Source organism: Rousettus aegyptiacus, unplaced genomic scaffold, assembly GCF_014176215.1.
Source record: "Rousettus aegyptiacus isolate mRouAeg1 unplaced genomic scaffold, mRouAeg1.p scaffold_m13_p_14, whole genome shotgun sequence".
Taxonomy (NCBI): Eukaryota; Metazoa; Chordata; class Mammalia; order Chiroptera; family Pteropodidae; genus Rousettus; species Rousettus aegyptiacus.
Genome location: NW_023416289.1, coordinates 38433501 through 38461464, shown reverse-complemented (window position 1 = coordinate 38461464; position 27964 = coordinate 38433501). Strand labels below are relative to the sequence as shown.

At 45.4% G+C, this 27964-nt stretch overlaps 1 protein-coding gene and 1 pseudogene across 2 annotated transcripts; one reads left to right on the top strand and one right to left on the bottom strand.

The window, feature by feature from the left end:
- Nucleotides 1-509: 509 nt before the first annotated feature.
- Nucleotides 510-27321, top strand: LOC107506671 (putative zinc finger protein 727). 2 transcript variants are annotated; one of them, XM_036231605.1, is made up of 5 exons: nt 514-581; nt 16790-17055; nt 18885-19041; nt 25454-25580; nt 25943-27321. In XM_036231605.1, exons 2-5 carry the CDS (start codon nt 17018-17020, stop codon nt 26044-26046), a joined length of 426 nt encoding a protein of 141 aa, XP_036087498.1. In that variant the 5' UTR covers nt 514-581; nt 16790-17017; the 3' UTR covers nt 26047-27321. The 2 variants fall into 2 exon arrangements, with proteins under 2 accessions (XP_036087499.1, XP_036087498.1); XM_036231606.1 differs by lacking the exon at nt 16790-17055 and having other exon boundaries at nt 510-581.
- Nucleotides 21011-21126, bottom strand: LOC118611755 (annotated as a pseudogene).
- Nucleotides 27322-27964: the final 643 nt, after the last annotated feature.

The following is a 27964-nucleotide window of genomic DNA, read 5'->3' as shown; positions in this document are numbered from 1 at the left end:
TTCATTTAATAAACGTTTTTCTGCAAAACTGTTTGGCCCACTCTCTTGATTTCTATCCTGGAGGGGCAATGACCCCTGCGCCGGTGACACAACCGAGTTCCCGGTTCTCAGATCAAGGAGTCCCGGAAGCTTCCACCCCTCTGCAAAAAAATTTTTAATAAACCATTTGGAACCCGTTAAAACGTAGACATCTTAGTTTTCAACATATGTGGCCCACAGAACTGTACGATTTTACCTCAAACTTCTGAAACATCGACTTAGAATTGGCAGCTAGCAGCCCAGCTTTACAGGACAGGAGAGAAAAGTAATAGATTTAAATCTCTGAAAATGGACGCTCTCGCCGTGCGCAGGAACTACCCCACCCACCAGCGGGGCCACGCCACCTTCGCGTTGGCCACACCCCATCTTTCCGCGGTCTCAGCCCGGGACCTTCCGGTATTCAGGAAGTGCTCTGCCCAGGCCCCGCCCCTTATTTTCCGGGAAACGCGCGCGCGCAGTTTCTCGCAGACGCCCGGATCCTCTAAAGCCGACCGTCGGTCTTTCTGGTTTAAACTCGCGGGTCTCAGTCCACAGTCCTACAGGTGAGGCCTGGAGATTGCTACCGGGGTGAAATCCCGGCACCCGCGCCTCCTGAAGCAGTGAGTCTCGGTGTCCGGGTGAGAAGTCCCCAAACCCGACGGCTCCGCTGCGGCGTGGAGTCCGCGTTCATTGCTGGTTGAACTGTTTCTGAGGAGGGTTCCCTGGGGTCTTTCCGCTTGTAGGCCCTTAGACTCCACCTGCTGCGTTTTCCTGCGTAAATCTTTACTGGCCAGCCCTTTCCCCATGGGCCGCCATTTAAAGTCTTGGGAGGTGATTCCAAACCCTTTGCGTCCCATCCCTCAGCTTCGGCCCATGCAGGCCCGAATTCCCCCCTAGACTGGGGTTCTGCAGATGGCCGCCCCCGACCCCGTCCTGAGCCTACCCAGCCCCATATTTAACATGAGGCACGACGCCCAGGAAGAGCACACGTTTCTGTCCGTGGGATTTAGGAGGGAAGACCACCGGGTGCCACAAGTACGGATCACCTCCCCCACGGGGGGAGCGGCTTTATGGAAGCAGTGACTGCGAAGGGGAGGCCGGGAAAGAGGCAGAACAAGGGTGTGAGGGCGATCACGAGGAAGAGACGGAGAATGAAAGAGAAACGGACAAGTGAGAAGGCAAAAGATCAGTGAAGGGAGGCCAAGGAGACGGCAAAAGGGGGATGTGGGCGGGACTTGTAAAGAGAAAGTGAAAGAGGAAGTCTGGAAAGCACCACGAGAAGAAAGAAAATAGAGAAATATAGAGGAAAGAGACGAACTCCAGAGAGATGGAGGGAAGCAAAAAGGGAGAGGGGGCCTTGGTAGCAGGAGTCAGGGCAACAAAGGACAAAGCACTAAAGACAGAGTGGTCAGGAGAGAAAGCGTTTAGGAGAGCCTAGTGCAGGAACGGGAGGGGGCGGGGGGTAGTGATGCCAGAGCAGAGAAAGGAACAGCACTGAGCTTAGCCAGCTGGGGGTGCGTAAGAGGAAAGGCAAGAGTGTAACGGGGAGCCGAGGGGACCCAGGAATAGAGGCAGAAAGAAGCAGAAGTACATGGAGATATATTGGCAGAAAAGTTAGGGAGAAAGTGCAACTGGAAGTGAAATGGTTTCAAAGAGTTTCACGAGAAAAGGGATAGGAAAAGAGTAGAGAAATGGAGAAAAAGGGGAGATGGGTAGGGAAATGCAGGCAAGGAAAATAATGGAAAAAGAAGAATGAGACATAGACTGGTAGAAAGAAATACATAGTAGTGGAGGAAGAAGGGGAACCCAGATCTGGATGAGTGGTGAATTGATGGGATGTGGATGATTAAATTGTGATCAATGGACTTGTGGCTTTAAAATCTGTTTAATTTAAAATTTGCTGAATTGTTTCAGTTATGCAGATGAGAATGACAATTGCAAAACTCCGGGTTGTAAGGCTCGTGCATTTTACAATTGTTTGCATGACCAGATGGCTTCCATCTGCAGCCTTATTCAGCCGGAGGGGAGAGACTTGTCTCAGTCAGTCATGGGTCCCTTCTCATTTCCTAGGATGGCAAGAGGGAGGTGAACTGGGACAAGGAATGACTGAGTCTGTCACTACATGATGTTTTTCCAAGGAATACTAAAAGATTCTTTTTTTGTGGGGCGGGGGAGGGGACTTACTTTTTTCCTTGTGCCTCTTCCATTTAAATGTTTTTTTTAAAAAGTTTATTGAGATATCTCTTAGTGTGTTGCATTTCTGCTATTTTGTCATGATTAACTTGTGAAATAAGCTTTGATGACATCTCATAACCAGTTCTGTCATTCTTTTCTAAATATAAGGTAGTCTTTTTTCTTTTTTTAACTTTGAAACATCCCTTGGCGCTTAGTAAATAACGTGAGGCCGTGTCAGTGTGCGCTTGGTCAGGACATCTGGGATCAACACTCAGGACCTAGTTTAGTGGGTCAGTCTAGTATTCAGCAGCTTTGTTCTCCCCTCTGTGATTTCTTGAATTAGTGAACTGAGCTACAAGGTAGATGTTCCCCTCAAGTCACTCTCTCTCGTCCGTTCTCTGAAAATGTTGAAGCATGGTCTGGATCAAGGTGAAACTTTGTCCCCACAGAGCCCAGCTATCCATGGTGAAGTAATTTGATGAGCATAGCTCCATAGCTGACCCTTTTTCAAAGTTTCACCAGAGGCTGTGTTTATCATTTTATGCTTCCCTGGAAAAGAGGAAGGAAATACTGGTGTCTCCTCATTTGACCTGGTGACAGACAGCTCTGTGGTAGAAGGACTATTCTTAGCATCTTTATACAGTTAGGGACACTGAGACAGAAGAGTGAAAGGCACAGATGCTAGAACTGGAAGGCTCTGTCAGTCATGAGCTGTGTGGCTTTTGGGAAATTATTGACTTCTCTGTGCCTTGGTTTCAGCCTCAGAAATGGGGTAATAATGGTGCCAGCTTCTCAATGGAGTGCATTTGTAGAAAGCTTCAGCAGAGGGCCTGTGTCACTGAGGCATTATAAGTGCAAGTGATCCTTGCAAAATGTTTCTTGTGAGATCCCTCTGGGCCGGTCAGGAACCCACTGGGGCCTCCCTCAGGCATCCTCTGTCGGAACCACCTGCCTCCTGCCTCCACACCTGTTCCCAGGTTCTCTGCTCCCTCACAGGCCTCCCTTGGTTTGCTGTTGCCCTGGGCCGGAAGTCCCAGCTCTCTTGCTTGGCATTTGAGGCCTAGATTTTACTGTGGCACTTTTCAAAACCCCACCCACGGCAGGCTGACTGGAGTTACTAGAGTACCCTGAGCTTTTGTACACTTGGAGGGCTTTGCAAAGGGGTCCCCTCCCCAGGCTCTAGAAGGCCACTCGGTCCTGGCTTGCAGATTTCTGCATCCAAATAATTCCCCTGGGACCCCTCACACCCACAGGTCCCCAACGGACTCATTGTCTTTCCCTAGTCTCCCTCCTTCCCAGCGTTCCCTGCTGTCCACCCAGTCACTCAGTCAGACCCATGTTCCTCTGCACCACCTTCCTGCTAATTCCCCAAACCTATCAGTCCCCAGCCCTGTCCCTTTGTTCCCTGACCTCTGTGTGACGCTGCCCGTCCCCTCCATCCCTGTGGTCCCAGCGTGGCTCAGCCCTCGTCCTCTCACCCAGCTTCCTCTTTTGCCTTCAGTGTCTCACTTCTAGTCTGTCCCCCTCATGGCCCCAGAGGGGTCTTCCTGCCTCCAAATCTGACCCACCGCAGCCCTGTTCACAGCCCTCCCACGGCTCCCCATGTCACCCCTCTTTCTAACAAAGTCCAGGGTTCTCGGTTTGGTGAAGGACTCACCGTGACGAGTCAGGGCTCCACGAGCCACATGGGTGGCACGTCCCGGGGACCTGAAGTGAGGCAACTGCAGCCCCACAGAGTCGGCCGCTCGGGTCTCTGTTCACCCTCCTCTGCCCTCCCCCACACCTCAGGGTAGGGCGTCGTCCTCCTTGTCTTTGACCAGGCAGCCTCCAGCAGCAGGAGGAGCAGCAGGGGGGTCTGAGTGGCTGTCAGGGTTGTGGTCCCCAAGACCCCTGCACTCCTTGGGCACAGCGGGGTGGAGGAGTCTGGGGGAGTGAGTAGTGTGCGGACTACTGAGAAGAGCTGGGGCAGGGAAGGAAAGACATGGCCTGCCTGGTGCTGCTGTCTGCGTGGCCTCGGGTGGGCTGCTGTCCTCTCTTCCTCGCTGGCTCAGCTCCAGGCACAGGGGCCACCTCACTGTCCTCAGCCATGCTGGCAGGTTTCTGCCTCGGGGCCTTTGTGCCAGCTGTTCCCTCGTTCCCAGCTTTCAGTGACTTTCCAGCCCTTCAGCTCCGAACACATTCCATCACCCTGTTTCAGTTTTCCCTACATAGGGCTTTAAACACTTGGATTTCTTTTGTTATTTGTTTACATGTTTATGTCTCTCCTGATTAGCGTGTTGACCCCACCTGTGCAGATTTGCTCTTGTTGGTAATGTGTCTCCAGTGCCAGGTGTCAGGAAATGGTTAATAAGTTTTGGTTGTGTAAATGAATGGTTATACATGTAAATGGAGATGACACGAAACTCAATGTAAATTACAAAATGATTGGAAATGAAGGAAGAAATTGAGAAAAATATACTTATAGTGAGAGCTTTTTAAAATATTCCTCTTGGACCTTGTCAGGTCCAGTAGATAGGTAAGTATGACAAGGACAGAAAGACTGAATAACAACACCACAATAAGGTGTTATTACCAAAAAAAAAATTGTGATTTTTCCTAAAACCATGTTGATTATAGACCTGGCCACAGAAAACCTTAATAAACTGACAAGGTCAGGTTTTTCTCAGGGCATAGTCTCTCCTCATATTCCAGTAAAATTTCGTGTTCATCCATTACTGCTGGCCCATCCAATATGGCCGCCACTCGCCCCGTGTGACTGTTGAAGTTGTAAACTCACTGGTCTGTCTTGAGATGCACTGTCGGGGGAAAAGATGTGGAATACTTCACTAAATAATTTTTAAGATATTGAGTCTGTTGAACTGGTGCCATTTTGGGTTAAAATATATTGAGTTAAATAAAGGATATTGAGTAAAACTCAGATTGTGGATTAAATGATTGATTATTTAAAAGGATAAAATTATTAAAATTAAATTCAATTACACTGTTATACAGAACAGATTAGTGGTTGTCAGGGATTAGAGATGGGAGTAGTTAGGATGGGATCAAGTGTCTCGCTTGTGGTCGTGCTTACACAAAGCTACGCGTGCGATGAAACTGCACACACACATGGTCACACACATTTTTAATGGGTGTCCCTCAAAAGTCATACGTTGAGGTCCTCACCAGTGCCTTAGAATGCGACCTCACGTGGAATAGCATCTTTAAAGAGGCAGTCACGTTAAAATCAGGTGTTGAAGGGGGGCCCCACTGCAGTATGACTGGAGTCCTTATTAGGACGGGAAGTCTGGGCGCACAGATGTGCGCAGTGGGAGAGTGTGCTAATTTTTCCCCAGAACCCTGGTTATGTCAACCAGAACAGTGTTTTTTTTGTTTTGTTTTTTGTTTTTTTTTTTAAATTTGATTCCAGTAGAGTTGACATTCAATATTATATCTGTTTCGGTGAACAGAATAGTGGTTAGACTTTTCTGTAACTTACGGAATGGTCCACCGTTAAGTCTGGTAACCATCGACATCATAAATAGTTATTACAGTATTATTGACTATTTTTTCTAGGCTGTACTTCACATCCCTAGGACTATTTTGTAACTGCCATTTGGTCCTCAATCCCTTCACCTTTTCTGGGTGAAAAAGGCCAGAACAATGTTATTGAGAAATAACGACTTGGGTCTGTTGATCTGTTTATCCGCACTTAAAAGGATAAATTTCACCGCGAAGATCCATGGTTCCTGTCAGGTTTTATTGTAGTGAATCTGCAGTGTTCCAGTATTTGTTTTTCAGTTCCTTTCATAATAATTATGTTTGTTCGACACGGTCACATGTCAGAGCTCCTCTGTATTAATTTGACCATATCTTCTCCCTTTAAATTTCATAATATGACTGTTATATTTACGGATTTTTAAGCTTATGGGTCATAATAAGTTTAATGTGTAAACCTTGTATAAATCCAGTTTCAGACCCTCAACGATATAGTCAGACTCACAGGAACAGAGATTAGAATGGTGCTGCCAGAGCCCGGGGCATGGGAGCTGGGGGCTGCTGTTTGGGAGGTACAAACTTTGATTCTACGCGAGGAAATGAGCTGTAGAGACCTGCGGGGCAGCACTGTGCCCGCAGTAAACATGGTTGTATCGCGCACTGAAAGGTCCAGTGGAAGGGTGGACCTCATGTTACGTGTCCTTACCGCACTAGAACAGTGGTGAGAACCGCAATAAAAATATGTTCGTGGGTCATTTGGAGAATGTGGATTTGAGTGGGCCATTGGATGATACTAAGTATTTAAAATTAATTTTGCGTAATAGTGTAGAAGTTTTTGGTGACTTTAAATCTCGGATTATTTATGAGGTGAGTTTTTAAGGCATACCAAAAATATATGATTAATGAACAACCTCATATTTTGACAAGCTTCTAGAATATCCATGGAAGTGTTTTGCTCTGTCCCCTGCCCTACCCAAAGGGGGAATCTTGAAACAGATGATATAAGACTGGGGAAATGTTGGCAAATTTTGAAGTTGTTTCAAGGAGACTTAGAAATGCATTTTACTTAATTTTATAAATGCCAAAAATTTTCATTTCAAAATACTTAGAGGAAAGAAGGCAATCACGCATTACTGGGAAAGTACGTTTACCATAAATTAATTTAACTCATTATTGGTTACTTACTGATTAAAATTTAAAATCCGGCTCTTATTTTTATAGATAAATGTACTTGTCAGTTGTCCTTTGGTGAAAACGAGGTGTTCCAGATCCCAGGCAGCTTCCTCTCTTTTGTCAGGGGAGGAGCCACTGAGTAAAGGGCGCCCTTGGTTAATGGTTCTATTCTGGAGAGATGAAATGTACACTTAGTCTTTTAAATTTAATTTCTCCTTGGCTTTATGAAATTACCTGAAGGAAGCAACCATTTATTTTTTACTTATTTTTTTGAGCTTTTTATGTTTAAATTACACTGGGGTTTAAACTAGTTCTTTTCTCATTTTAATAGAGATGATATTGACATAGAACATGGAGTAAGTTTAAGGTATATGACAATGATTTGACATCTGTGTATTGTGAAATGATTGCCACCTTATATTTAGTTAACATCTCTTGCCTCGTGTAGTTACAGTATCTTTCCTTGTGATGAGAGCTTTTAAAATCTAGTCTCTTAGCAACTTTGAAATAGACAATACGGTAGTTCCCCCTTACCAGCAGGGAATATGTTCCAGGACCCCCAGTGGATGCCTGAAACTGCAGATAGTAATCAAGCCTGTATATACTATTCTCTCCCTATACTTACACATGTGTCATAAAATTTAATTTCTAAATCAGGTGCAGTAAGAAAGGAACAATAACGGCTAATAGAGCGATTATACCAATATATAGTAATTAAAGTTATGTGAATGTAGTCTCATCTCTTAAAACATCTTTAAATTGTTTCTCAGATATTTCATTTAACATTTTCAGACCTCGGTTTAAGGGCATATAACGAAAGCCATGGAAAGAAAAACCAAGGCTAAGTGGGAATAAAGTACAGTATTGTTAAGTACAGTCGTCGCATAGTACATTACAACCCTGGCACTTATTTATCTTACAACTGGAAGTTTGTACCTTTTGACGCCTGTCATCCATTTGACCCCTGCACCTCCCCCCGCACATCGCCCACCCCCGTCAGGGTATCACAAATCAGATATTTGTTTCTGAGTTGGTTGTTTTAGATTTCACATATGTCATATAGTATACCTTTTTCCGTGTGACTTATTTCATGTAGCATAATGCCCTCAAGGTCCATTTTTGTTGCAAACAGAAGCCTTTCCTTTCATTGCTGAATAGTATTCCAGTGTTTGTTGGTGTGTGTGCGTACACACTCACACATATGCACATATCCCATTTCTTTATTCACCAGGCGAGAGATATCAGGTCGTATCCATGGGTGGGCCATTGTCAGTAATGCTGCAGTGAATGTGGCGGCGCACGTCTCTCTCGGGATAGTGATTTTATTTCTGAAAGAAGTGATTTCATAAAAGTGTACTTCATTTCACTGTCAGTGTAACCCTCGCGGTTCAACCCTTTGGGGAGCTCTCACTTGTCATTTCATGGCAGAGGAAGAAGCAGAACCTCGAGCATGTTGGTGGAAACTGAGAATCTAGGGCAAGAGGCCACCTGAAGCAGACCGTGAGTTCAGAGTGGTGGGAAGTAACGTAGTCCCAGGACTTACCAGGACAAAGAATGTGTGACTCTGCCCCGTGGGACAGAGATGGACCGTACTGGAGAGAGTTCTTATGGGTCGGTGTCCACCCTGTCTGAGTTGCCCACCTGGCAGGGCAAACGGGCAGTGGCTTTTCTATCTCAGAATCTCTGCCTCTCATTTGCATGTAATTTGTCTGACCCGGTGTCCAAGTCAAGCTCTTTTTTGGACTTATGCACAGGTGGCTTCGCTTGTTCCTTAAGGCCCTTGAGCCCGTTCGAACCCTGTTAGGGGCGCCACAACCTAAACGGGCCCTTAAGGGTTAAGGATAAAACATGCTGGGCTTGGGCTTCACAAGAACAGAAGACAAATAGCAGCTCAGCAGCCCGTGACACCAACATGTTTGTACAGAGAACTCTGAGAACTTCCTTTGTTTTACACCACCTGTGCTTGACCGATCAGTACATGACCAGTACCCCCTTTCCTCTTCTTTCCTTCCACTGCCCCTTGTCCCCATAGCACCAGCTGAAGACCAATTATATTGTGACAAGTCCCTTTTGCTTGCCCCCCTTTGTTTTTGCTTTATAAATATAGCTGCTTTGCAAAATAAAATTTGAGGCTTGATCAGAATACTGTCTTGCCTCCACTCTTTTCTCTCGTCCGTGTTACCCCTCTTTTCTTTAGGTTGGGTTCTCCTCGGTTCTCCCACCAAATAACCGGTCCCGCGGGCGGGACAGGTGGCGCCCAACGTGGGGCCCGAGTGCAGAACCCTTACCCAGGCGGACTACGAAATAACAGAGGCCGCGGCTCGTTAAGGAGAAGTTTTTCAGAGAAGAAGTTTTTCAGGGAAGACTGCCTTTCACCGCTCATGGAAGGTCCTCGTCTTCGGCTCACCGGAGATCGCCGTCTTCGGTGAGTGTTCATCCGCCTTAGTTTAGTTTCAGCACGGACTGCTAGGATCATAAGTAACAAATTTTAAACGGAGAAAAGAGTTGAGCATAAACTCCCTCTGTCTTCTTTAGGTCCTCTTGTCTTTTCCTTTTTTTCAAAGGATTTGGGACTTTTCTCTCTAGCCCGCTTCTTGGCACAAGCCGTCCACCCCTGAGGTTAGAGGCTGCTTTTTCTGAGTTGGGAAAATACAGTGTGTCAGTCGACTTTAAGGCAGAAGTCGTCCACTCAGAGGGCATCCCGGTCGTAGACCTCTCCCTCCGCCCTGGAGAGAGCGGTAGGTCTGCGATTCGCCTCTTGAGAGCCGTGTTGGCGGATTATACCAACCGACTGCCCACGTCGAGACCTCTGATATAATCCCTCCTCTGCCGCCTCTGTAAAAGAGCCTTGTCTATGCCCAAAGGCACAGCCGGCGGGACGTCCGTAGGCATCGCACCCCAGGGGGTCCGTGTTAGCGGATTGTACTAACCGGCTGCCCACGCGGGAGAGAAGTTAAGTTCCCTTCTCCTCCTTTTTGTCTTGATACCTATGTTCACTTCCTCAGTTCCTATCCCTCTTTCTTTTTAGATAAATAAAACAAAAAGATGGGACAAACCTTGTCCAGAGAAGCACAATTCATAAAAGACTTAAAATGCTCATTCAAGGAGCGAGGAATCCGAGTAAAAAAGAAAGATTTAGTCAAATTTTTTCTCTTCATTGATGAAGTCTGTCCCTGGTTCATAGTAAATGGCCCTGAAATCCATCCAAAAAAATGGCAAAAGGTAGGCAGAGATTTAAACGATAAGTTACAAAAGGAAGGTCCTGATGCCGTCCCCGTCTCTGCTTTCTCTTATTGGGGACTAATTCGAGACATTGTAGAAACCGCCTCCGATGACCCCGAAAAACGACAACTCTTGTCAGTAGCGGAGTACTGCCTTAAACCGCTGTCTCGCTCAGCATCCGTTGCTTCTCTTCCCACTGAAAAGCCCCCCTCTAGATGTCCCTCAGTCGTTATAGACATGAGCGATCCCTCTCCAACTAAAGGCATATACCCCTCTTTGCCCACAGGACATTCCCCTTCTCCTAAAGGTCCTCTTACCAATCCCTTATTGACTAAAAGACCACTCAATGACCCCTTAGATCCTGGTGATGCCGCCACCTTAGAAGATGAGGCCGTACGATATCGTAACCCAGATTGGCCTTCTACTTGGCCCCCACCCTACAATCCACAGTTCTGTGCGCCTGTTCTGCCATTCCCCGCCTCCAACGGCAATAACGCTTCACAAACCAAAGATAAGCTTGCTGCACAGATGGCCGAGATAGAGAGCAAACTGGCCTCCCTTCAGGCTGCCTTACAAGAGACTGTTCTTACCGCCCAACGCTTGCCTATAAAACCTTCCAAAAACCCCAAACCAAAAACCCTCACTTTCCCTGTCATCACCCGATCCCAGCGACCTGAATCTCCCACCTCTAACACCGCTGATCCCCCTGATGCCCCTGAAGGTGGAGAGGATACTGCTAACAATAATGATGAGGAAGAAAGCAGTGACGACGAACTCCCTCCCCCCGCCCCAGAGCGTAAAGAGTTCCATAAATTACAGTTCAAAAACTTAAAAGAACTAAATACAGCTGTCAGGACTTATGGACCTAATGCTCCTTACACCTTATCTGTCCTCGAAACACTGTCTCGAGGGGGACACCTTCTCCCTTGTGAATGGCTCCGCATAGTCCAGGCTGTCCTCACCCGTGGCCAATATCTAACTTGGCGGGCTGATTTCTGTGACCGCTGCCAGACTATAGCCGCTAATAATCTTAAAAATCCCCGCTCTCATTCTTGGACCTTTGAAAAACTTACTGGTCAGGGGACATATGCCACTGAGGAGCGGCAACAAAATCTCCCTATTGGACTCCTCTCTCAGACACATAATGCCGCTCTCGGGGCCTGGAGGACTCTTCCTAGTTCTGGCACACCCACCACGCCACTCACCAAGGTTATCCAAGGTCCCCAGGAAGATTACAGTGAATTTGTCAGTCGCCTCCTAGAGGCTGCTGAGCGCGCTCTAGGAAGCGACGCCGCTAATGATAGATTGGTCAAACAATTGGCTTTTGAAAATGCTAACGCCTCCTGCCGAGCCGTCCTCAGGGGTAAGACCCGGGACAAGACGCTCGATGAAATGCTTCGCTTGTGCCGAGACGTTGATCCATTTACTTCCAAGGTATCTCAGGCCATTCATCTAGCGGTTGGTGCTGCAGTCCAGGCCAACCCTGGCCAACAGAAAAATTGTTTCAAATGCGGTCAGCCAGGACACTTTGCCCGTCAATGCCACGGTTCCCATGACAAACCCAGGGTTCAGGGCCCTTATAATAAAGGACCTTCTCCTCCCTCGACACCTTGCCCCATTTGCAAAAAGGGCCGACACTGGGCTAGAGACTGCCGCTCCACCACCGACATACTCGGTAACCCCATCACTCGCCAGCAGGGAAACGGACAGAGGGGCCAGCCCCGGGCCCCTCAGCCAATCCCTTTTCTCAGGGCCTCGGGGAACAGCCAGATAAAACAAACTCAGCCCCTACCCACCTTTCCCCAAAATCAGTCCATTCCCTTTACAGGGCCACCCCAGGAAGCGCAGGACTGGACCTCTGTGCCTCCTCCGACATCATATTAGAGCCCGATAGCGGGACTCAGGTGATCCCCACAGGCGTTTTTGGGCCCCCTCCTCCTAAAACATTTTTTCTTATCCTTGGAAGGGCCTCCTCTACCTTGCAGGGCATCACCATTTTTCCCTCTATTGTTGACAGTGATTATTCCGGGGAGATAAAGATATTAGCCAGTAGCTCCAGAGGCCCACTTTATATACACCAAGGTCAACGCCTTGCTCAGGCTCTGCCCCTACCCCTCGACACATCTAATCCTTCCCTAGGGCCTTCCCGAGGGGCGTCTACGCCTGGTTCCTCTGATATTTTCTGGATCCAGCAACTTTCTCGGGAACGCCCATACCACACACTCAAAATCAATGGCAAAGAATTCAAGGGCATCCTTGACACGGGCGCTGATTCTACAGTGCTTGCGAAGGCCTCCTGGCCTTCTTCCTGGCCTTGCCAGCCCTCTCTTACTCATCTTCAAGGCATAGGACACTCTCAAAACACCTTTCAAAGCTCTCAACTCCTCACCTGGGAAGACCCTGATGGAAACACTGGTCAGGTCCGCCCCTTTATTGTCCCCGGGCTTCCCGTAAATCTGTGGGGTCGCGACATATTGACCCAGATGGGAGTTTTAATGTTCAGTCCTTCAGCTACCGTTACTCATCAAATGCTAAACCAAGGGTTCATCCCGGGCAAGGGCCTTGGAAAAAATAATCAGGGTATTACCGTTCCCATAGAGGCCGAGCACAGGGCCCCACGGACAGGCTTAGGGTACGACATCAAAAATTTTTCGTGAGGGCCGTTGCTCCCCCTGCACTCCAGGCAGATAAAATCACGTGGAAGAGCAACCACCCTGTCTGGATCGATCAATGGCCCTTGCCCCGTCATAAACTTTCAGCGGCCACACAGTTAGTGCAGGAACAGTTAGATGCTGGCCACATTGAACCATCTACCTCCCCTTGGAACACTCCCATCTTTGTTATACAAAAGAAAGGGGGTAAATGGAGACTTCTTCAAGATCTCAGAGAAATCAATAAGACCATGGTTCCCATGGGGGCGCTCCAACCAGGGCTGCCGTCCCCCGTTGCAATACCTACAGGATATCACAAGATAGTCATAGATCTAAAAGACTGTTTTTTCTGTATCCCTTTACATCCGGAGGACAGAAAGCGTTTCGCCTTTAGCCTCCCGGTTGTTAACTGCATAGGACCCTCCCCAAGATTTCAATGGAAGGTTTTGCCTCAGGGCATGGCAAACAGTCCTACCCTTTGTCAAAAATTTGTTGCCCAGGCCATTGATCCGTTTCGCCTTACACATCCCGACCTATACATTGTTCATTATATGGATGATATTCTCCTGGCAGGCTCTGATATTGCCATCTTGCGTGATACCAGCCATAAATTAGTTGATGCCCTTCAAGATCTAGGACTACAGATCTCCCCAGAAAAGATTCAATTACAGCCCCCTTTCCTCTTCCTAGGCTTCGAGTTACACCCCACTAAGGTCCTTTCACAAAAGGTTGAATTAAGGAAAGACTCTTTACAGACCCTCAATGATTTCCAACGCCTGTTAGGTGATATCAACTGGCTTCGCCCATATCTAAAGTTGACCACCGGAGATTTAAAGCCCCTCTTTGACATTCTTCGAGGAGATCCTGATCCCTCTTCTCCACGCACCCTGACGCCTGAGGCAGCCTCGGCCTTAAACTTAGTTGAAAAAGCCATTTTAAATCAAAACATCTCATACTATTCCCCTGCCTGTGCCCTGTGGCTACTAATTCTTCCCACAACATTCACGCCTACGGGTGTCCTGTGGCAAAACAAACCCCTATATTGGCTTCATTTGCCAGCTACTCCTTCTAAGATACTCCCTGTCTACCCTTCTCTTATCGCACAAATACTTAAAATGGGGCGCGAAAGCTCCCTAAAGCTTTTTAACAAAGACCCTGACATCATTGTTGTGCCCTATGAAGCAGCTCAGGTCAAATGGCTACTACAAACATCAGATGAATGGGCTGTCAATTGTATTTCATTTCAAGGAAAGATAGATAATCATTACCCTGCTGACAAACTCATACAATTCCTTAAAAACCAAGCTGTAGTTTTCCCTTCCCTGACCAAGAGCCGTCCTATTCCACAAGCCCCTTCTGTTTTCACAGATGGCTCCTCTTCAGGAATTGCTGCCTTTAGTATTAATGGACAGCTTACTAAGATCAGGACCGACTACTTGTCCGCACAGCTTGTAGAACTTTTTGCAGTTGTTCAAGTCTTTAAGACTCTCCCTAATAGTCCTTTTAATTTGTTCACCGATAGTGCTTATATAAGTCAATCAGTTCCCCTTCTGGAGACCGTCCCTTTTATTCGACCCTCCACTAATGCCTCCCCCTTATTCTCAAAACTCCAAAACCTCATCCTCGCCAGATCTCATCCCTTTTTTATAGGGCACATCCGTGCTCACTCAGGTCTCCCCGGCCCCCTAAGTACTGGCAATGATCTTGTTGATAGAGCCTCTCGAGAAGTTTCCAACCTTGTTATGGCTATATCTTCTACTGACCCCATTCAACAAGCTCAACAGGCTCATCAGATACACCACCTAAATGCCCGGACTCTTCGCCTTTTATTCTCCATTACTAGGGAACAGGCACGCCAAATAGTGCGCCAATGTCAGGGGTGTCTTACTCTACTACCTGAACCCCATCTTGGCGTCAATCCTCGCGGCCTTACTCCTGGAGAACTGTGGCAAATGGATGTTACTCATTTCAGCCCTTTTGGTAAACTGAAATATATACATGTTTCTATAGATACCTTCAGTGGCTTTCTCTGTGCAACCCTACAGTCTGGAGAAGCCACCAAACATGTTATCAGTCACATGATTTCATGCCTTGCCTTTCTACCATTACCTAAAACTCTCAAGACTGATAACGGCCCAGGCTACACCAGTACTTCCTTTAAACAATTTTGTGCTCAACTAAATATCAAACATATTACAGGTATTCCGTACAACCCCCAGGGCCAGGGCATTGTTGAAAGAGCACACCAGACTTTGAAGAATATGCTTACAAAACTTCAACACTCCAAAGGTATCCTATACCCCCCACACAACAATAATAAGACCTTGCTAAATCATGCCCTTTTTGTCCTTAATTTTCTGACACTCGACAATGATGGAAAGTCTGCAGCCGACCGATTTTGGCACCCTACTACTGCAGACTCTTATGCACAAGCCCTGTGGAAAGATCCTCTGACATCAAAATGGAATGGTCCTGACCCCGTCCTTATCTGGGGAAAGGGACACGCTTGCATCTATGACAATCAGGCTCAAAACGCCCGGTGGTTACCTGACCGACTACTGAAACTCTATAATCCGTCCAGGGATCCACAGCCCTGAGACCTCGCTTCCCCTCTGTTCTCTTACAGATAACCGCCTCGTCCTCCGGAGAAGCATTGCAGAGGATGGTCTCCAGCCCCTCTCCTCCTCACGGGAATTTTGCTCTTCCTCCTGTTTCTCGTCCTCCTCTGCACTGACTCTAATATTCCCCTTACCCACAGATTAGGATTGCTGTTCTTTACACTTGTCCAGGACAGCATAGATAAAGTCAGAAAAAGCCTAGAGGCCAGGCAGAAACAGAGAGAAAAAGATGAAGCCTGGTATAAAAATTGGTTTTCCACTTCCCCACTCTTTTCAACACTGCTCCCTAGTCTATTAGGACCTTTCATAGGCTTGCTCTTATTACTCACTTTTGGCCCCTGGGCATTCAGGAGAATAACAGATCTAATCAAAAGACAGGTTGACTCTGCGCTGTCAAAAGGGCCTACGGTATACTACCAACAAATCACAATGACAGAGCCCTCGGAAGAAGTCGGCGCAGCCCTAAATTTCTCCACCTTGGCCCAAGAGGGACCTCGACCTTGGTATAGCAGGTTTGGTTGGTGGTAAATACCCCTCTCCCTACGGGGACGACATAAGGGACAGAGAAATGTCTACCTTCACCTTTGATAGACCAAGGGAAGGTATGGGCATCGAGATGGGTGCAGATGCAAAGCTACTGCAAGGGAAGACCCACTAGAGGGTCCCCTCTGTCCTTCCCTGAGAACATACCTGGTTTGCATAGAGGTTGGTATCCAAATCACAATTTAAAACCGGCTCTGCCTCTCCTCCCCAAAAGATACCAAGAGCCAACAATAGATGGGCGTATATAGCCCACGGGAGGAACCAGGTCAATGTTCCCCCACTCGGTTAAGGCCCGCCTTTCTAAAAACAGAAAGGGAGGAGATGTTAGGGGCGCCACAACCTAAACGGGCCCTTAAGGGTTAAGGATAAAACATGCTGGGCTTGGGCTTCACAAGAACAGAAGACAAATAGCAGCTCAGCAGCCCGTGACACCAACATGTTTGTACAGAGAACTCTGAGAACTTCCTTTGTTTTACACCACCTGTGCTTGACCGATCAGTACATGACCAGTACCCCCTTTCCTCTTCTTTCCTTCCACTGCCCCTTGTCCCCATAGCACCAGCTGAAGACCAATTATATTGTGACAAGTCCCTTTTGCTTGCCCCCCTTTGTTTTTGCTTTATAAATATAGCTGCTTTGCAAAATAAAATTTGAGGCTTGATCAGAATACTGTCTTGCCTCCACTCTTTTCTCTCGTCCGTGTTACCCCTCTTTTCTTTAGGTTGGGTTCTCCTCGGTTCTCCCACCAAATAACCGGTCCCGCGGGCGGGACAGAACCCGCGACAGCACTTTGCTTAATATACTTAAATATGAAGAGCCCAGCGAGACAACAGCTAAGTAAGGATGCAGACACACAAACGAATAAGATTGCAAGCATGCTAGGGTTTATTCATACCACATTCTGATGGCTTTCAGTCTTAGCAGACCACCCGGCGATGCTGGCTGAGACAGACACACGATGAGCAGGAGCGGCGCCGTATCAATACTGGTTCGGTTGCCGGTCGATCAACCGTCAGTCGGTGAAGAGGCCTCTCGTTTGGATGGGCAGAGTCTTAGACCAAGAAGTAAATCAAGGGACGGAGAAACACACTCTTGTGAGAAGGAGAGAGTGCTCTGATTCAGGCAGAGAGTCCTGGAGATTTTATGTGTAACGGTGACGTCTTCAGTGTCTTATCAGCCAGGTGCGTGGGTGTCTGGTTATCAGTGTTGGTCAAAACAGTTTCACCCTTGAGGTAAACAGTTTCAGTTTGGCAAAAGAAGTTGGTCACGTTTCTAAGGTTTAACATTAGTGGAGCCATTTTACACACGTTATATAATTCAAATCTAGTTCACACAAGGGCAAATAAACTCACAATCCACATGGAACAAACCACTACAACACCCATTGTGTGCCTGTCACCCGCTCTGCAATGGACATAGGGACATTCCCTAGCCTATTCTCCTTTGGACAAGTATAGGCACAAGGAGGTCCTAACTGAGACTGGAGAGGGTAGAGGGGCCAGGGAGTTCATCACTCCCTTACTTTGCCTCAGGTGGCATCTAAATCGGGGCTGTCTTTGTTCAGATGATGCCGTTGGTTACTGGGATCCAGGAATACCACCTCCCCACGGTCCCTCTAGTTAATTAGTGTACATAAAAATTCTGTTAAAAAGGTTTTGCTGTATTGTATTTTGGAAAGATTACTTTGGGAAACATTTGCTCTGGAAAGATTTTCTTTCAATTTTGCTGTGAACCTAGAATGACTTTTAAAACAGGCTTAAAAATTCAAATTACAGTCATGTGTGGAGCGTCAAAGATGTTAAATGATTCAAACCACTCAAAGAATATTTAAAAAATAAATATGCATTCAAAAAGTGTACCTTAAAGATGTAAGAAAACACAGGTACCTAAAGTGGAGGCAGGGGACATCCATCTTGTGTCACCACAGTTCATAAAATTCCACACACACACGCATGCACACACACACAAGCAACAAAGAAAAAAGCCTTGATTGTGAATTCAGTTGTGATCTGCTTTAATACTAACACATCACGATTTCCTTTGTGTATTATCAAATATGCATGAATGGCATCATTTTCAAAGGCTTCTGTCTGGTTTCCATCACAGCTTGTGATCTGTCCTCCACTGCTCCTTTGGTTCATTTTTATCAAAGCTGTGATGTAAACACCTTGCTGCTGGTCTCCTGGGGATGGAGACTCCACTCACCTGGGGGCAGAGGATCAGGCAGTGGCTTGTCCTCTTATTCTGTGTGGCCCATGGGAAGGGAAGGGGGCGAGGAGCCCAGGACTCAGGGTAGTTTGGGAAGAATTCTGAGGGCAGGTGGCTCACTCAGCGCTGGTGCCGCCCTGTCATTTCTTCTCCCCCCTCCCCTCACCTGAGCCTTACCTGACGCCAGCCACGCCCCATGGAATCCGCCCAGGGAGCCTGCCCTTTCCCAGCCCCTCACACTGCTCAGAGGTCTCAGGTGTCCTGGATCTGTCATCTTAGCCTGGAGCTACTGAAAACAGCCTGAGGGACTAACGTCTGCACCACCGGGGATTAGTTACAGATGCCATTTCATGGGCCCCACTGCAGACCTGCGGAATCGTAACTTAGAGTGGGGCCCTGATCCCCAAAAGATCTGTGTGCACGCTAAAGCTTCAGAGGAGACTCTTAGCTAAATCGTTCCCATCTGGTTTCCTGTTAGATCACAAGAGGGGTTTTAAGAACTAACATCACCTGCACCCTCCCCCACAGAGTTGGTCATCTGGTCTGGGGGGAGTGTCATTGTTTTAACAGGTGTTCCAGGTGATTCTGAGGTGAGGCCAGGGTGTGGCGGGCTGGAGGACACGTTGAGGGCAGACTGTGGGGGTGGGGGTGGGGAAGGATTAGCTAGGTGCTCTGTTGGGATTGCCAGGGGCCAGAGAGCAGCCCACATTCTTGCTGTGGAGGAATTTGGGCATGTGGTGGCGGGGAAGGGGGCGGAGCGGGTGGAGACAGGAAGAAAACTCACATTTGGGTCTTCATGTAGGAGCTCGTTGTTCCTGAATCTTTCCTGTGACAAAGGACTGGAGAGGGTGGCCTTTTCAGCAGTTCAAGGTCCTTCTGCCTGTGAGTGTGGTGGAAGCAGACATCGCCTGAGAAAACAGCCCAGAGCGGGAGGACGACACACAATGGCTGCTTCACAGGTAATCCAGGTCAGAGGTTGGAAACCTTTAACTCTGGATTTCTGATGATCCTCTTTAGCGAGGTTGTCTTTAAGTGCTTGTTTTTTATTCCTTTTCTTCTTATGATTGTCAAGGTCAGCCCTGTAGAGTACTTTTCTCTTTGGTCCCAGAGACTGTTTTAGCCGCCAGCCCCCGAAAGGCAAGCGGACCACCAGAGCTCAGTGAGTTATAGGAAACACACTCTTTATTCAGCCAGCCGGGTCTGCCAGGGTACGCAGACCCCAAATTAAGCAGCCCCAAAATGTAGAGGTACAGGGTTTTTAAGCCCCAAATCCCATTCTTCATTCTGCCTAAACACAAAGGGCTGTCTTCTGTTCACTACCTGTCAACTCACAGGTCAGGTGCGTAAGCGGGGTTACAGAAGCAGAAAGCTTGTTGTTAGAATGTTATGTTGCTATGGGTGACAGCCTGTGTTGCCACGGACATAGCCAAGCAGTAATTTTCCTGTAAGTAATAAAGTTTTAGCAGTCATTTTCCAGCCATTACAAGCCCTCTCTCCATTCTTTCCATCCAGGCTTCCTAACAGCACACAAAGAATTCTCGCTGTGAATTTTTGACTTTTCGTGGGGAGGAAGAAACTTTCCTCTACCTTCAAGGTTCTTTCAGCTAATCTAATGATCAGATAGACTTGAGAGAGATTAGCAAGAAAAAACATCCAAATTGATCACATTCATATGTATGGGTAGATGAGACTTTCTGAGCCTGGGATGAGGTGATGCACCGGGGCTTCAGTAGGTCGTTGCAGGGAGGGCCTGTGCTGAGTAATCATGTAGATGGGTAAACAGCCATTTCTGCTCTTAACTGAGCATGGGCCAGGCTCCTCCTGATTTAAATTCTTCCAGACTGTAGAGAGGGCGAGGGAAACAGAAGTTTCTCTTGAGCCCACAGGGTCTGGGTTGCCTTTAGTTCAAAATAATCTACCTACCATTGAGTCACATCTTGGGGTGTGTCTTTCTGAACCCCTACACCTTCAACTATTGAAACATTTCTTTGTGACAGATCAACGTGGGAAGGAGGCATTGATACCTAAGATTCCTGTTGGATGAGGTCAGATGCTAGGAAATCGGTGAAGAAGGGAAATGTAGGTTATAGATTCATCTGGATGCAACATCAGCTCCGTAGAACAGGGTGGAGAAAATGCATTTAAGCAGGATGACAATCAGAATAACTCAGAAAGTTCTGAAAGAATAATTAGAAGAGACTTGCTCAGTACGTTGGCAAGAAAGAACTATTTACTTGCACTGTTAGATTTACAGAATATGGGAGGTTATGTGTGGATTGAAATGTGTGTAAAACTGATGTTAGCGGAGATGATGCTTCAGTCAGCTAATGTCACTTCCATTACACTTGATTTTCACTTGGTTCAGGGGCTCTCTTCACAATAAAGTTTATATATTTTTTCTCACTAATAAGGGTCTTGGATCTGTTGAGTAAAAAGCATAAACCGTCACATTTCATCCTGAAACTTCCTTTCCTTCTTAGTTTTTCTTTGTTTGTAGTTACTTTGCAAAATGAAGGCTCTCACTTTTGTTTTACTGTGGACGCGGGCCTTTGGAAATTGGCGCTTTAATCAGGCGTGGGACCTGTAAGTTTTCATTATATTCCCCAGCCATGTCACAGACGTACTCTTCTTTACTGCTCCTTTGTATTTGCAGAACATTTACAAGAATTATTATTAATGGATGTTCAACTGTGTTAAATTTCTAAAATAGTGCTCGGCACAAAGGATAAGGAAAAAATTTGAAAGACATAAAAGACTAAGAAACAATAGCTTGAACTTAGATCATTGCATGTGTTCATCGCCCTGGTGAGTTTATCTACAAAGAGATTTTTGAGACTACCACAGTTGAAAATAATGTTGATATTACTCGTGACAGTTTCTGTGTGACATTTATTTAAATAACTTATCATTTGTATTTATTATTATTTATGCCTATAGCACCTCGTCTTCCTAGGTGGTCTCCCATCCAAGTACTAACCAGGCCCGACCCTGCTTAGCTTCTGAGATCAGACATCAGGCTTGTTCAGGGTGGCATGGCCGTAGACTGTGGATTGTGGCTCCATTGGGGCGTGAACCCAGGACCTGCTGCTTGTAAAGCAGACATGCTAACTGCTACATTATGGAGCCATGTCCTCTGCATGACATTTAATATGTACATAGTTCCCATTTTTGACTGTGCATAAATGTTAGCATTTTTTTTCCTTCTTGTTTCTCTTCTTAGTTACAGAAACTGCTATGGACATTCATGAAGGTTGTCTCTGTATTGGTCTGTGTTGTTTTGAAAAATTCTAAAAAGTTTGGAGTAAAACCAGGCTGTACCATATACTGGATGTTTCACAAAAGAAAAAAGAATAATAATAATTTTATTCTCATCACCTATGTGTATAATGAATTAACATATGAGAACTGTTAGAACAATATCTAGCATATATTTTAATTTCTTTTTTAAAATAACATTTTATTTTTAAATTACAGTTGACATATAATATTTTACTTATTTTAGGCGTACAACATAGTGAATAAAGATTTCTGTAACTTACTAAGTGATCACCCTGATGAATTGAGTACCTACCTTGCACCATACAGTTATTACAATATTAAGTATATTCCCTATGCTATACTTTATATCTCCATGACGATTTGTAGCTACCAATTTTTACTTCTTAATCCCTTCACCTTTTTCATTCATTGGCTCAGCCACCATCTGGCAATCACTGGTTTGTTCTCTGTGTCCTGTGCATTTGTTTCTGTTTGTGTATTTTGTTTTTTAGATTCCACATATAAGTGAGATCATACGGTATTTGTTTTTTTCTGTCCTGATCATTTTACTTAGCATAATGTCCTCTAGGTCCGTCCATGCTGTTTCAAATGATAAGATATCAATCTTTTTTAGGGCTGAGTATATTTCATTGTAGATATGTACCATGGCTTTTTTACCTGTCGTCTGCTGATGGACAATTAGATTGTGTCTATATCTTGGCTATTGTAAATAATGTTGCAGTGAACATAGGGTCTCATATGTCTCTTCAAATGAGTGTTTTTGGTTTCTTCGGATAAGTTACCAGAAGTGGAATTGCTGCGTTCTGCTTTGTCTCTTGTTGCAGCCTTTGTTTTAAAGTTTGTTTTGTCTGATATAAATATTGCTTCCTCAGCTTTTTCTTTGTTTACATTTGCATGAAATATGTTTTTTTCTATTACTTTCCTTTCAGCCTGTTTGTGTCTTTTGATGTGAAGTGAATTTCTTGTAGGCAGCTTAAGTAAGGGTAGTGTGTTCTTTCTCCATTCAGTCACCCTGTGTTTTTTTATTAGAGCATTTAATTAATTGACAATTATAGTATTATTTATAGATATGTAATTATTGCCTTTTTTTATATTCTCTTTTCTTCTATTTCTTCTTCTTCCTCTTTCTTTCTCCTTCTTGTCCTTTTAACATTTCTTGTAATACTGACTCGGTGGTGATGAACTCCTTTAGTTTTTTCTTGTCTGGGAAGTTTTTTATCTGTCCTTCAATTCTAAATGATAGCCTTGCTGCGTAGAGCGAACTTGGTTACAGGTCCTTTTCATCATGTTGAACATTTCTTGCCAATCCTTTCTGGCCTGCAAAGTTTCTGTTGAGTAATCAACTGAAACAGTATTATGGGAGCTTACTTGTAGGTAACTAATTGCTTATCTCTTGCTGCTTTTCAGAGTCTCTCTTTGTTTTTAACCTTTGGCCTTTTAATTATGATGTGTCTTGGTGTGGGCCTCTTTGGGTTCATCTTGTTTGGGACTCTGCACTTTCTAGACTTGTATGTCTATTTCCTCTGCCAGGTTAGGGCAGTTTTCTGTCATCATTTCTTCAAATAGGTTTTCAGTTCCTTGTTCTCTTTTATTTCTGGCACCCTAATGATGCAGATGTTGGTACACTTAAACCAGGGATCCATAACCGCTGGGCCATGGACCGGTACCATTCTGTGGCCTATTTGGATCTGAGCCATACATCAGGAGGTGATTGGTGGACGAGTGAGTGTAGCATCATCTGTATTCGCAGCTCCTCCCCCCCTTGGCTCTACCTCAGGTCATCAAGCATCAGATTCTCATGGGAGCCCTGGTCCCTGGTGCCAGAAAGGTTGGGGACTGCTGCCTTAAACTCGCCTCATATTTTTGGATTGTTTTTTCTTTTTGCTGACCCCGTTTGGTGTTTTCCACTCCCTGTTTTCCAAGTTGTGGATTCGGTGATCTTCTTCATCTCATCTACTGTTGATTCCTTCTGATGTAGTCTTCGTTTTAGTGTTATTGTAGTCTTCATTTCTAACCGGCTTATTTTAAATGTTTTCGTCGCCATTTTTATGTTTTCTGTCTCTTTGTTAAAGTTCTCACTGAGTTCGTCTACTCCTCTCCTAAGGAAACTGAGTGTTCTTATAACCATTGTTTTGAACTCTGCATCTAGTAGATTGCTTGTCTCTATTTGTTCAGGTATTTTTCTGGAGGTTTCTGTTATTTCATTTGGGACATATTGTTTGTTTCTTCATTTTGGATGACTTTCTGTATTTGTTTCTGTGTATTTGGTAGATCTGGTATACCTCCCGGTTGTAGAGTGGCCTTTCGTAGTAGGTGTCCTTTGGGGAACACTGACGTAGTCTCCCTGATCACCTGACTCTGGTGCTCCTGGCATGTCCCTTGTTTGGGTTGCGTGTGCCTTCCTGTTGTAGTTCAGCCTTGATTGCTGTTGGCACATCAGTGCAAGGGATGGACCCTCACGCTGATTGGCTGTGAGGGTTGGCCCTCACTACACTGGATGAGCTGTTGTACATGGCGACCTCATGGAATAGTATTCACTTTAGCAGGGTTCTGGTGTCTGCTGAGTCTGTCTTTTGGGTGTGTTGTTTGTGGAGGTGGTAGGGTGGTGCTTGGGTGTTTTTTGAAGCTGGTCGTGATGTGTTGGTTGTGGGGCTTTTGGGGTGTGGAGCTGTCACACGCTGGTTCTGTGCAAAAGCCTCTGTCAGTGACTTGGGTGGGCCAACAAGTCGAGTGGGGCAGGGTCTCAGGGAATCACCAGGGCAGGAAATACTGCATTAGCCAGGTTGATGGTAACTCAGACTTTGTCTGCCCAGCCCTTCAGGCTGTGTGGATTGTGGCGGTGGCGGGGTGGGGGCGAGGGGGAAGGGGCCTCCATAAAGGAACTATGGTGGACTCAACATAGGATTAATGGTGACCACTTGCCTGCTCTTTGAGGGAAGGACTCAACAAAGGGACAGTGGCACCTGTCAGCTGCCCTGCTACCCTCACTTGAAGCCAGACGATTCAACTCCTCCCTGTATGTCTGTGGTGCTTTCCAGGCTCTTGCACCAGCGCTGATGCTCAGAGCTAGTGAGTCTCTCACTCAGTCCAAGCACTGACCTTTTGAGGGGAGCATCTGGGACTCCAGCAGCCCTCCATCTCATCTAGCTGCAGTCCCCGCTGGTTTTCCTAGCCTGGTACTAGAAACGTGGGCTGGGGTTTCTGGTGTGGGGCTGGGGCCTCTCGCTCCTCGGAGTGGACCTCTACTCCAAGATATACCTCTTGATTCTTACTGCCACTTGTGGATGTTAGACTAGACCGTTTTGCATCTATCCTACTACCAGTCTCGAGGTGGCTCATTCTTTATATCTTTAGTTGTGGGACTTCTGTTCAGACAGTCTTCAAGAAGTATTCAATGATGATTTTTCTGTAGTTTCTTTGTAATTTCGATGTGCTCATTGGTGGAGTACAGTGCTTTCCTACGCAGCCATCATGACCGCAATACATTTTTTAAAAAGATTGTGGTTGCTATGCTTACTATTCCTTGAGACCTGTAAATTCCGTTCAACTCTTTCAGTTCAAAGGCCCGTGTGAATCTTCTGTTTTCTTCCTCTGTGACATTCAGAATTGTGGTACATGTACCAGAGTAATTGGCCTCAGAATTTAAAGGTGAGATTGTTAAAAATGTGGAAAATCACACCCCACCCCACCACTCTGGAATCGGAATCTGCATTTTTACGAAATCTCCAGTTTGTTGCTGCACACAAATGTTAACTCACCATGACTTTTCCCTCTAAGCTACATACAGCCTTTTTTCTCTGTGATACAGATATAACACTCAAAATGTATATACCTATAATGCTAATGTCTTAATTTTTAAAATTTATCTCTCAGAAAAGTGGAGTCTCTACAGTCGTTTTATAAGATCATATGTCGTCCTCTTTTCAGAGAGTTAGAAAATATACCAGAGAGTATTACTGTGTCAGTAGTGATCTCATTGGATAATTCAGGATACTCTCCTAGGTCAAACTGGTTCTCTGAACTCCGTTTTCATATTGGGTCACATTATGAACTCTGCCTATGGCCACTTGGTAAATATGTCTTTTATTTCAGAGACTATTGACATTCACGGATGTGGCCATAGAATTCTCTCAGGAGGAGTGGGAATGCCTGGACTCAGCTCAGCAGGAATTGTACATGGATGTGATGTTGAAGAACTACAAGAACCTGGTCTTCCTGGGTGAGGTCGACTTCGTTACAGAATTTCTGCTTCAGCAACAGAGTTTTGTTTCCTTCATTATTACAGGGTCTCCAGGGAGCTTCAGCTTTGTATGACAGTTTCAGGTCCCTGCTCTCAAGGAACAAATTGGAGTTTGCTGGTTTAGAAAAAAAGGCTTGATGATGTACTTGGAAGTGAAACTCAGGATGTGAAAACTTTAAGTGTTGTCTAGTATAGTAAAGGTGCTGTCAGAAACAATATTTTGGGAAATCATTTCTAGAATATTCTAATCTACATAGTTCTCTCTTTTCACTTGAGTACAATATTGGATTAGAGATTGGAGAATCTCCACCAAGACTCATGTTTCTTTTCCTAATAAACAGGTCTTGCTGTTTTTAAACCAGAGCTTGTTGCCTATATAAAACAAATGAAGGAGCCCTGGGATTTGAAGAGAAAAAAGACAATATCTGTCCACCCAGGTAGGTGATACAGGGGAGAGGGCCAAAGGTCACTGAGGAAGCCAGACTTTAATGTGTGGTTGAGGGGGCTCTGCGTCAGTGGAAATGAGTTTTTAGAGGGCGAGGTTAGCTTCTGATGCCACCACAGAGGGACGGCTCCTCTCTGGCACTGACCGTGCACTTGGTCCCCAACCTTTTTGGCACCAGGGACCAGTGCTCCTATGAGAATCTAACACCTGATGATCTGAGGTGGAGCTGAGGCGGTGATGCTAGCACTGGGAAGCTTTGGTCACTTGCCCTCAGCTCACCTACAGCTGTGCGGCCTGGTTTCTAACAGGCCACGGATGTGGTTTGTGGTCCAGGGGTAGAGGACTCCTGCTCTAAGGACTGTCCTACCCCAGTAATCTTCTATCACATGTGCATTGAGAGCCAAAGTCCTGCCCTTGGACTGTGAGGGCCGGCGTGGTCTGGCTACTCTTCATTGTTCTTGGGGCCTGGGAAAGTTTGTGCACGTTGCTGAAGAATTCTGTTAACAATCTTTGAAGTTCTGTTTTTGCCTCATGTAAGTTGTGTGTGAAGGGCGTTGTTGAGATAGCGGAGTTTGGTTCAGATATCGCAGGAACACTGGCTACAGATGTTTTATGTTCTGCTATATGAATTCTCATCCTGTGGAGGCTTCAAACTTGACCCTACAAGGTAGACTCAGAAATGTCATCACAGCACAGTGCACCTCCCTTAAATGAGGAATCTAATTGTTTCACTTCACAGTGTCCTTTTGCTTTGTATGAAATGACATCAGTAATTTTAAGTCTCGGTGTTAGAACAGTTAATGTATCCAGTTACCTTATGGAATTCTTAAACATGCTAATGCTGTAGAGGAGCACAGAACAATGTCCACCATGAAGTAAAGGCGCCTCTGTTGCCTTATTTCCTGCTGGTTTCATTTTATAATTCTGTCCTACTTAGTGCAAAGCTTCCTGGGGTCGTATCTTATGTTTTTACTTTTCGATTAGATCTGTGTGGACTTTGTGCTTTTAAATTCAAAATGCTTTAACGTAATTCTTTAGTAAGAGATGAGTTATAGAATTATTAGCCACTGTATATTTGGGAAAATGTTTGGTTTCTCCATTTACGTCTGCTTTAGGCAAAAGTCATCTTTAGATTTTTCTTCTGCTTTCTTCAATATAGCTCTTAATCTAGGTATGCTTTAATTGCAGCCGTTTATTTTATAGATTATGGATTCTTGTGATCGCTGCATATTTTACAACTTTCTCATCGTTCCTTTGTTAAGAAAGGAAGGATTTTTTCACCGTGGATGGTTTACAGCCTACACATTTTGTGTAAGAATAGCAGAAATAGATTGATAACCTAATAAATGTCTCAGTTTTATTTCTTTAAATTCTTAATGTCTTTTATGAATGATTCTAATGTATTTTCTGTGACATTTTCTTGCCATAGAACACATGGCAGTGATTCAAAATGCTTACTCTTCATGGGTACACATTCACAGTTCAAAATTATATTTATACTAGGTGATTTTTTAAAAATTTTTATTTTTCAATTAGAGTTGAGATTCAATATTATCTTATATTCGTTTCAGGTGTACAGCGTGGTCGTTAGCCATTTATATAATTTACAAAATGATTCCCCCAATTATTCTGGTACCCACCCAGCACTATACATAGTCATTACAATATTATTGACTGTGTTCCCTGTGTTGTACTTCACATCCCCATGACTATTTTGTAACAGCCAATTTGTACTTCTTAATCCCTTCACCGTTTTTACCCAGCCGCCCCAACCCTTATTCCATCTGGCCGTCACCAGTTTGTTCTCTGTATCTATAAATCTGTTTTCATTTCGCTTTTTCATTTTATTCCTTAAATTTCACATATAAGTGGAATCATTTGGTATCTGTCTTTCTCTGTGTGACTTATTTCACTTAGT

What these genes read in the sequence shown, in the direction of transcription:
- LOC107506671 (XM_036231605.1), top strand. Translation starts at nt 17,018, where the DNA reads ATGTGTAACGGTGACGTCTTCAGTGTCTTATCAGCCAG. An exon ending in TTCAGTGTCTTATCAGCCAG is followed by an intron (nt 17,056 to 18,884) that starts GTGCGTGGGTGT and finishes GTCTTCATGTAG; the next exon opens with GAGCTCGTTGTTCCTGAATC. An exon ending in ACACAATGGCTGCTTCACAG is followed by an intron (nt 19,042 to 25,453) that starts GTAATCCAGGTC and finishes CTTTTATTTCAG; the next exon opens with AGACTATTGACATTCACGGA.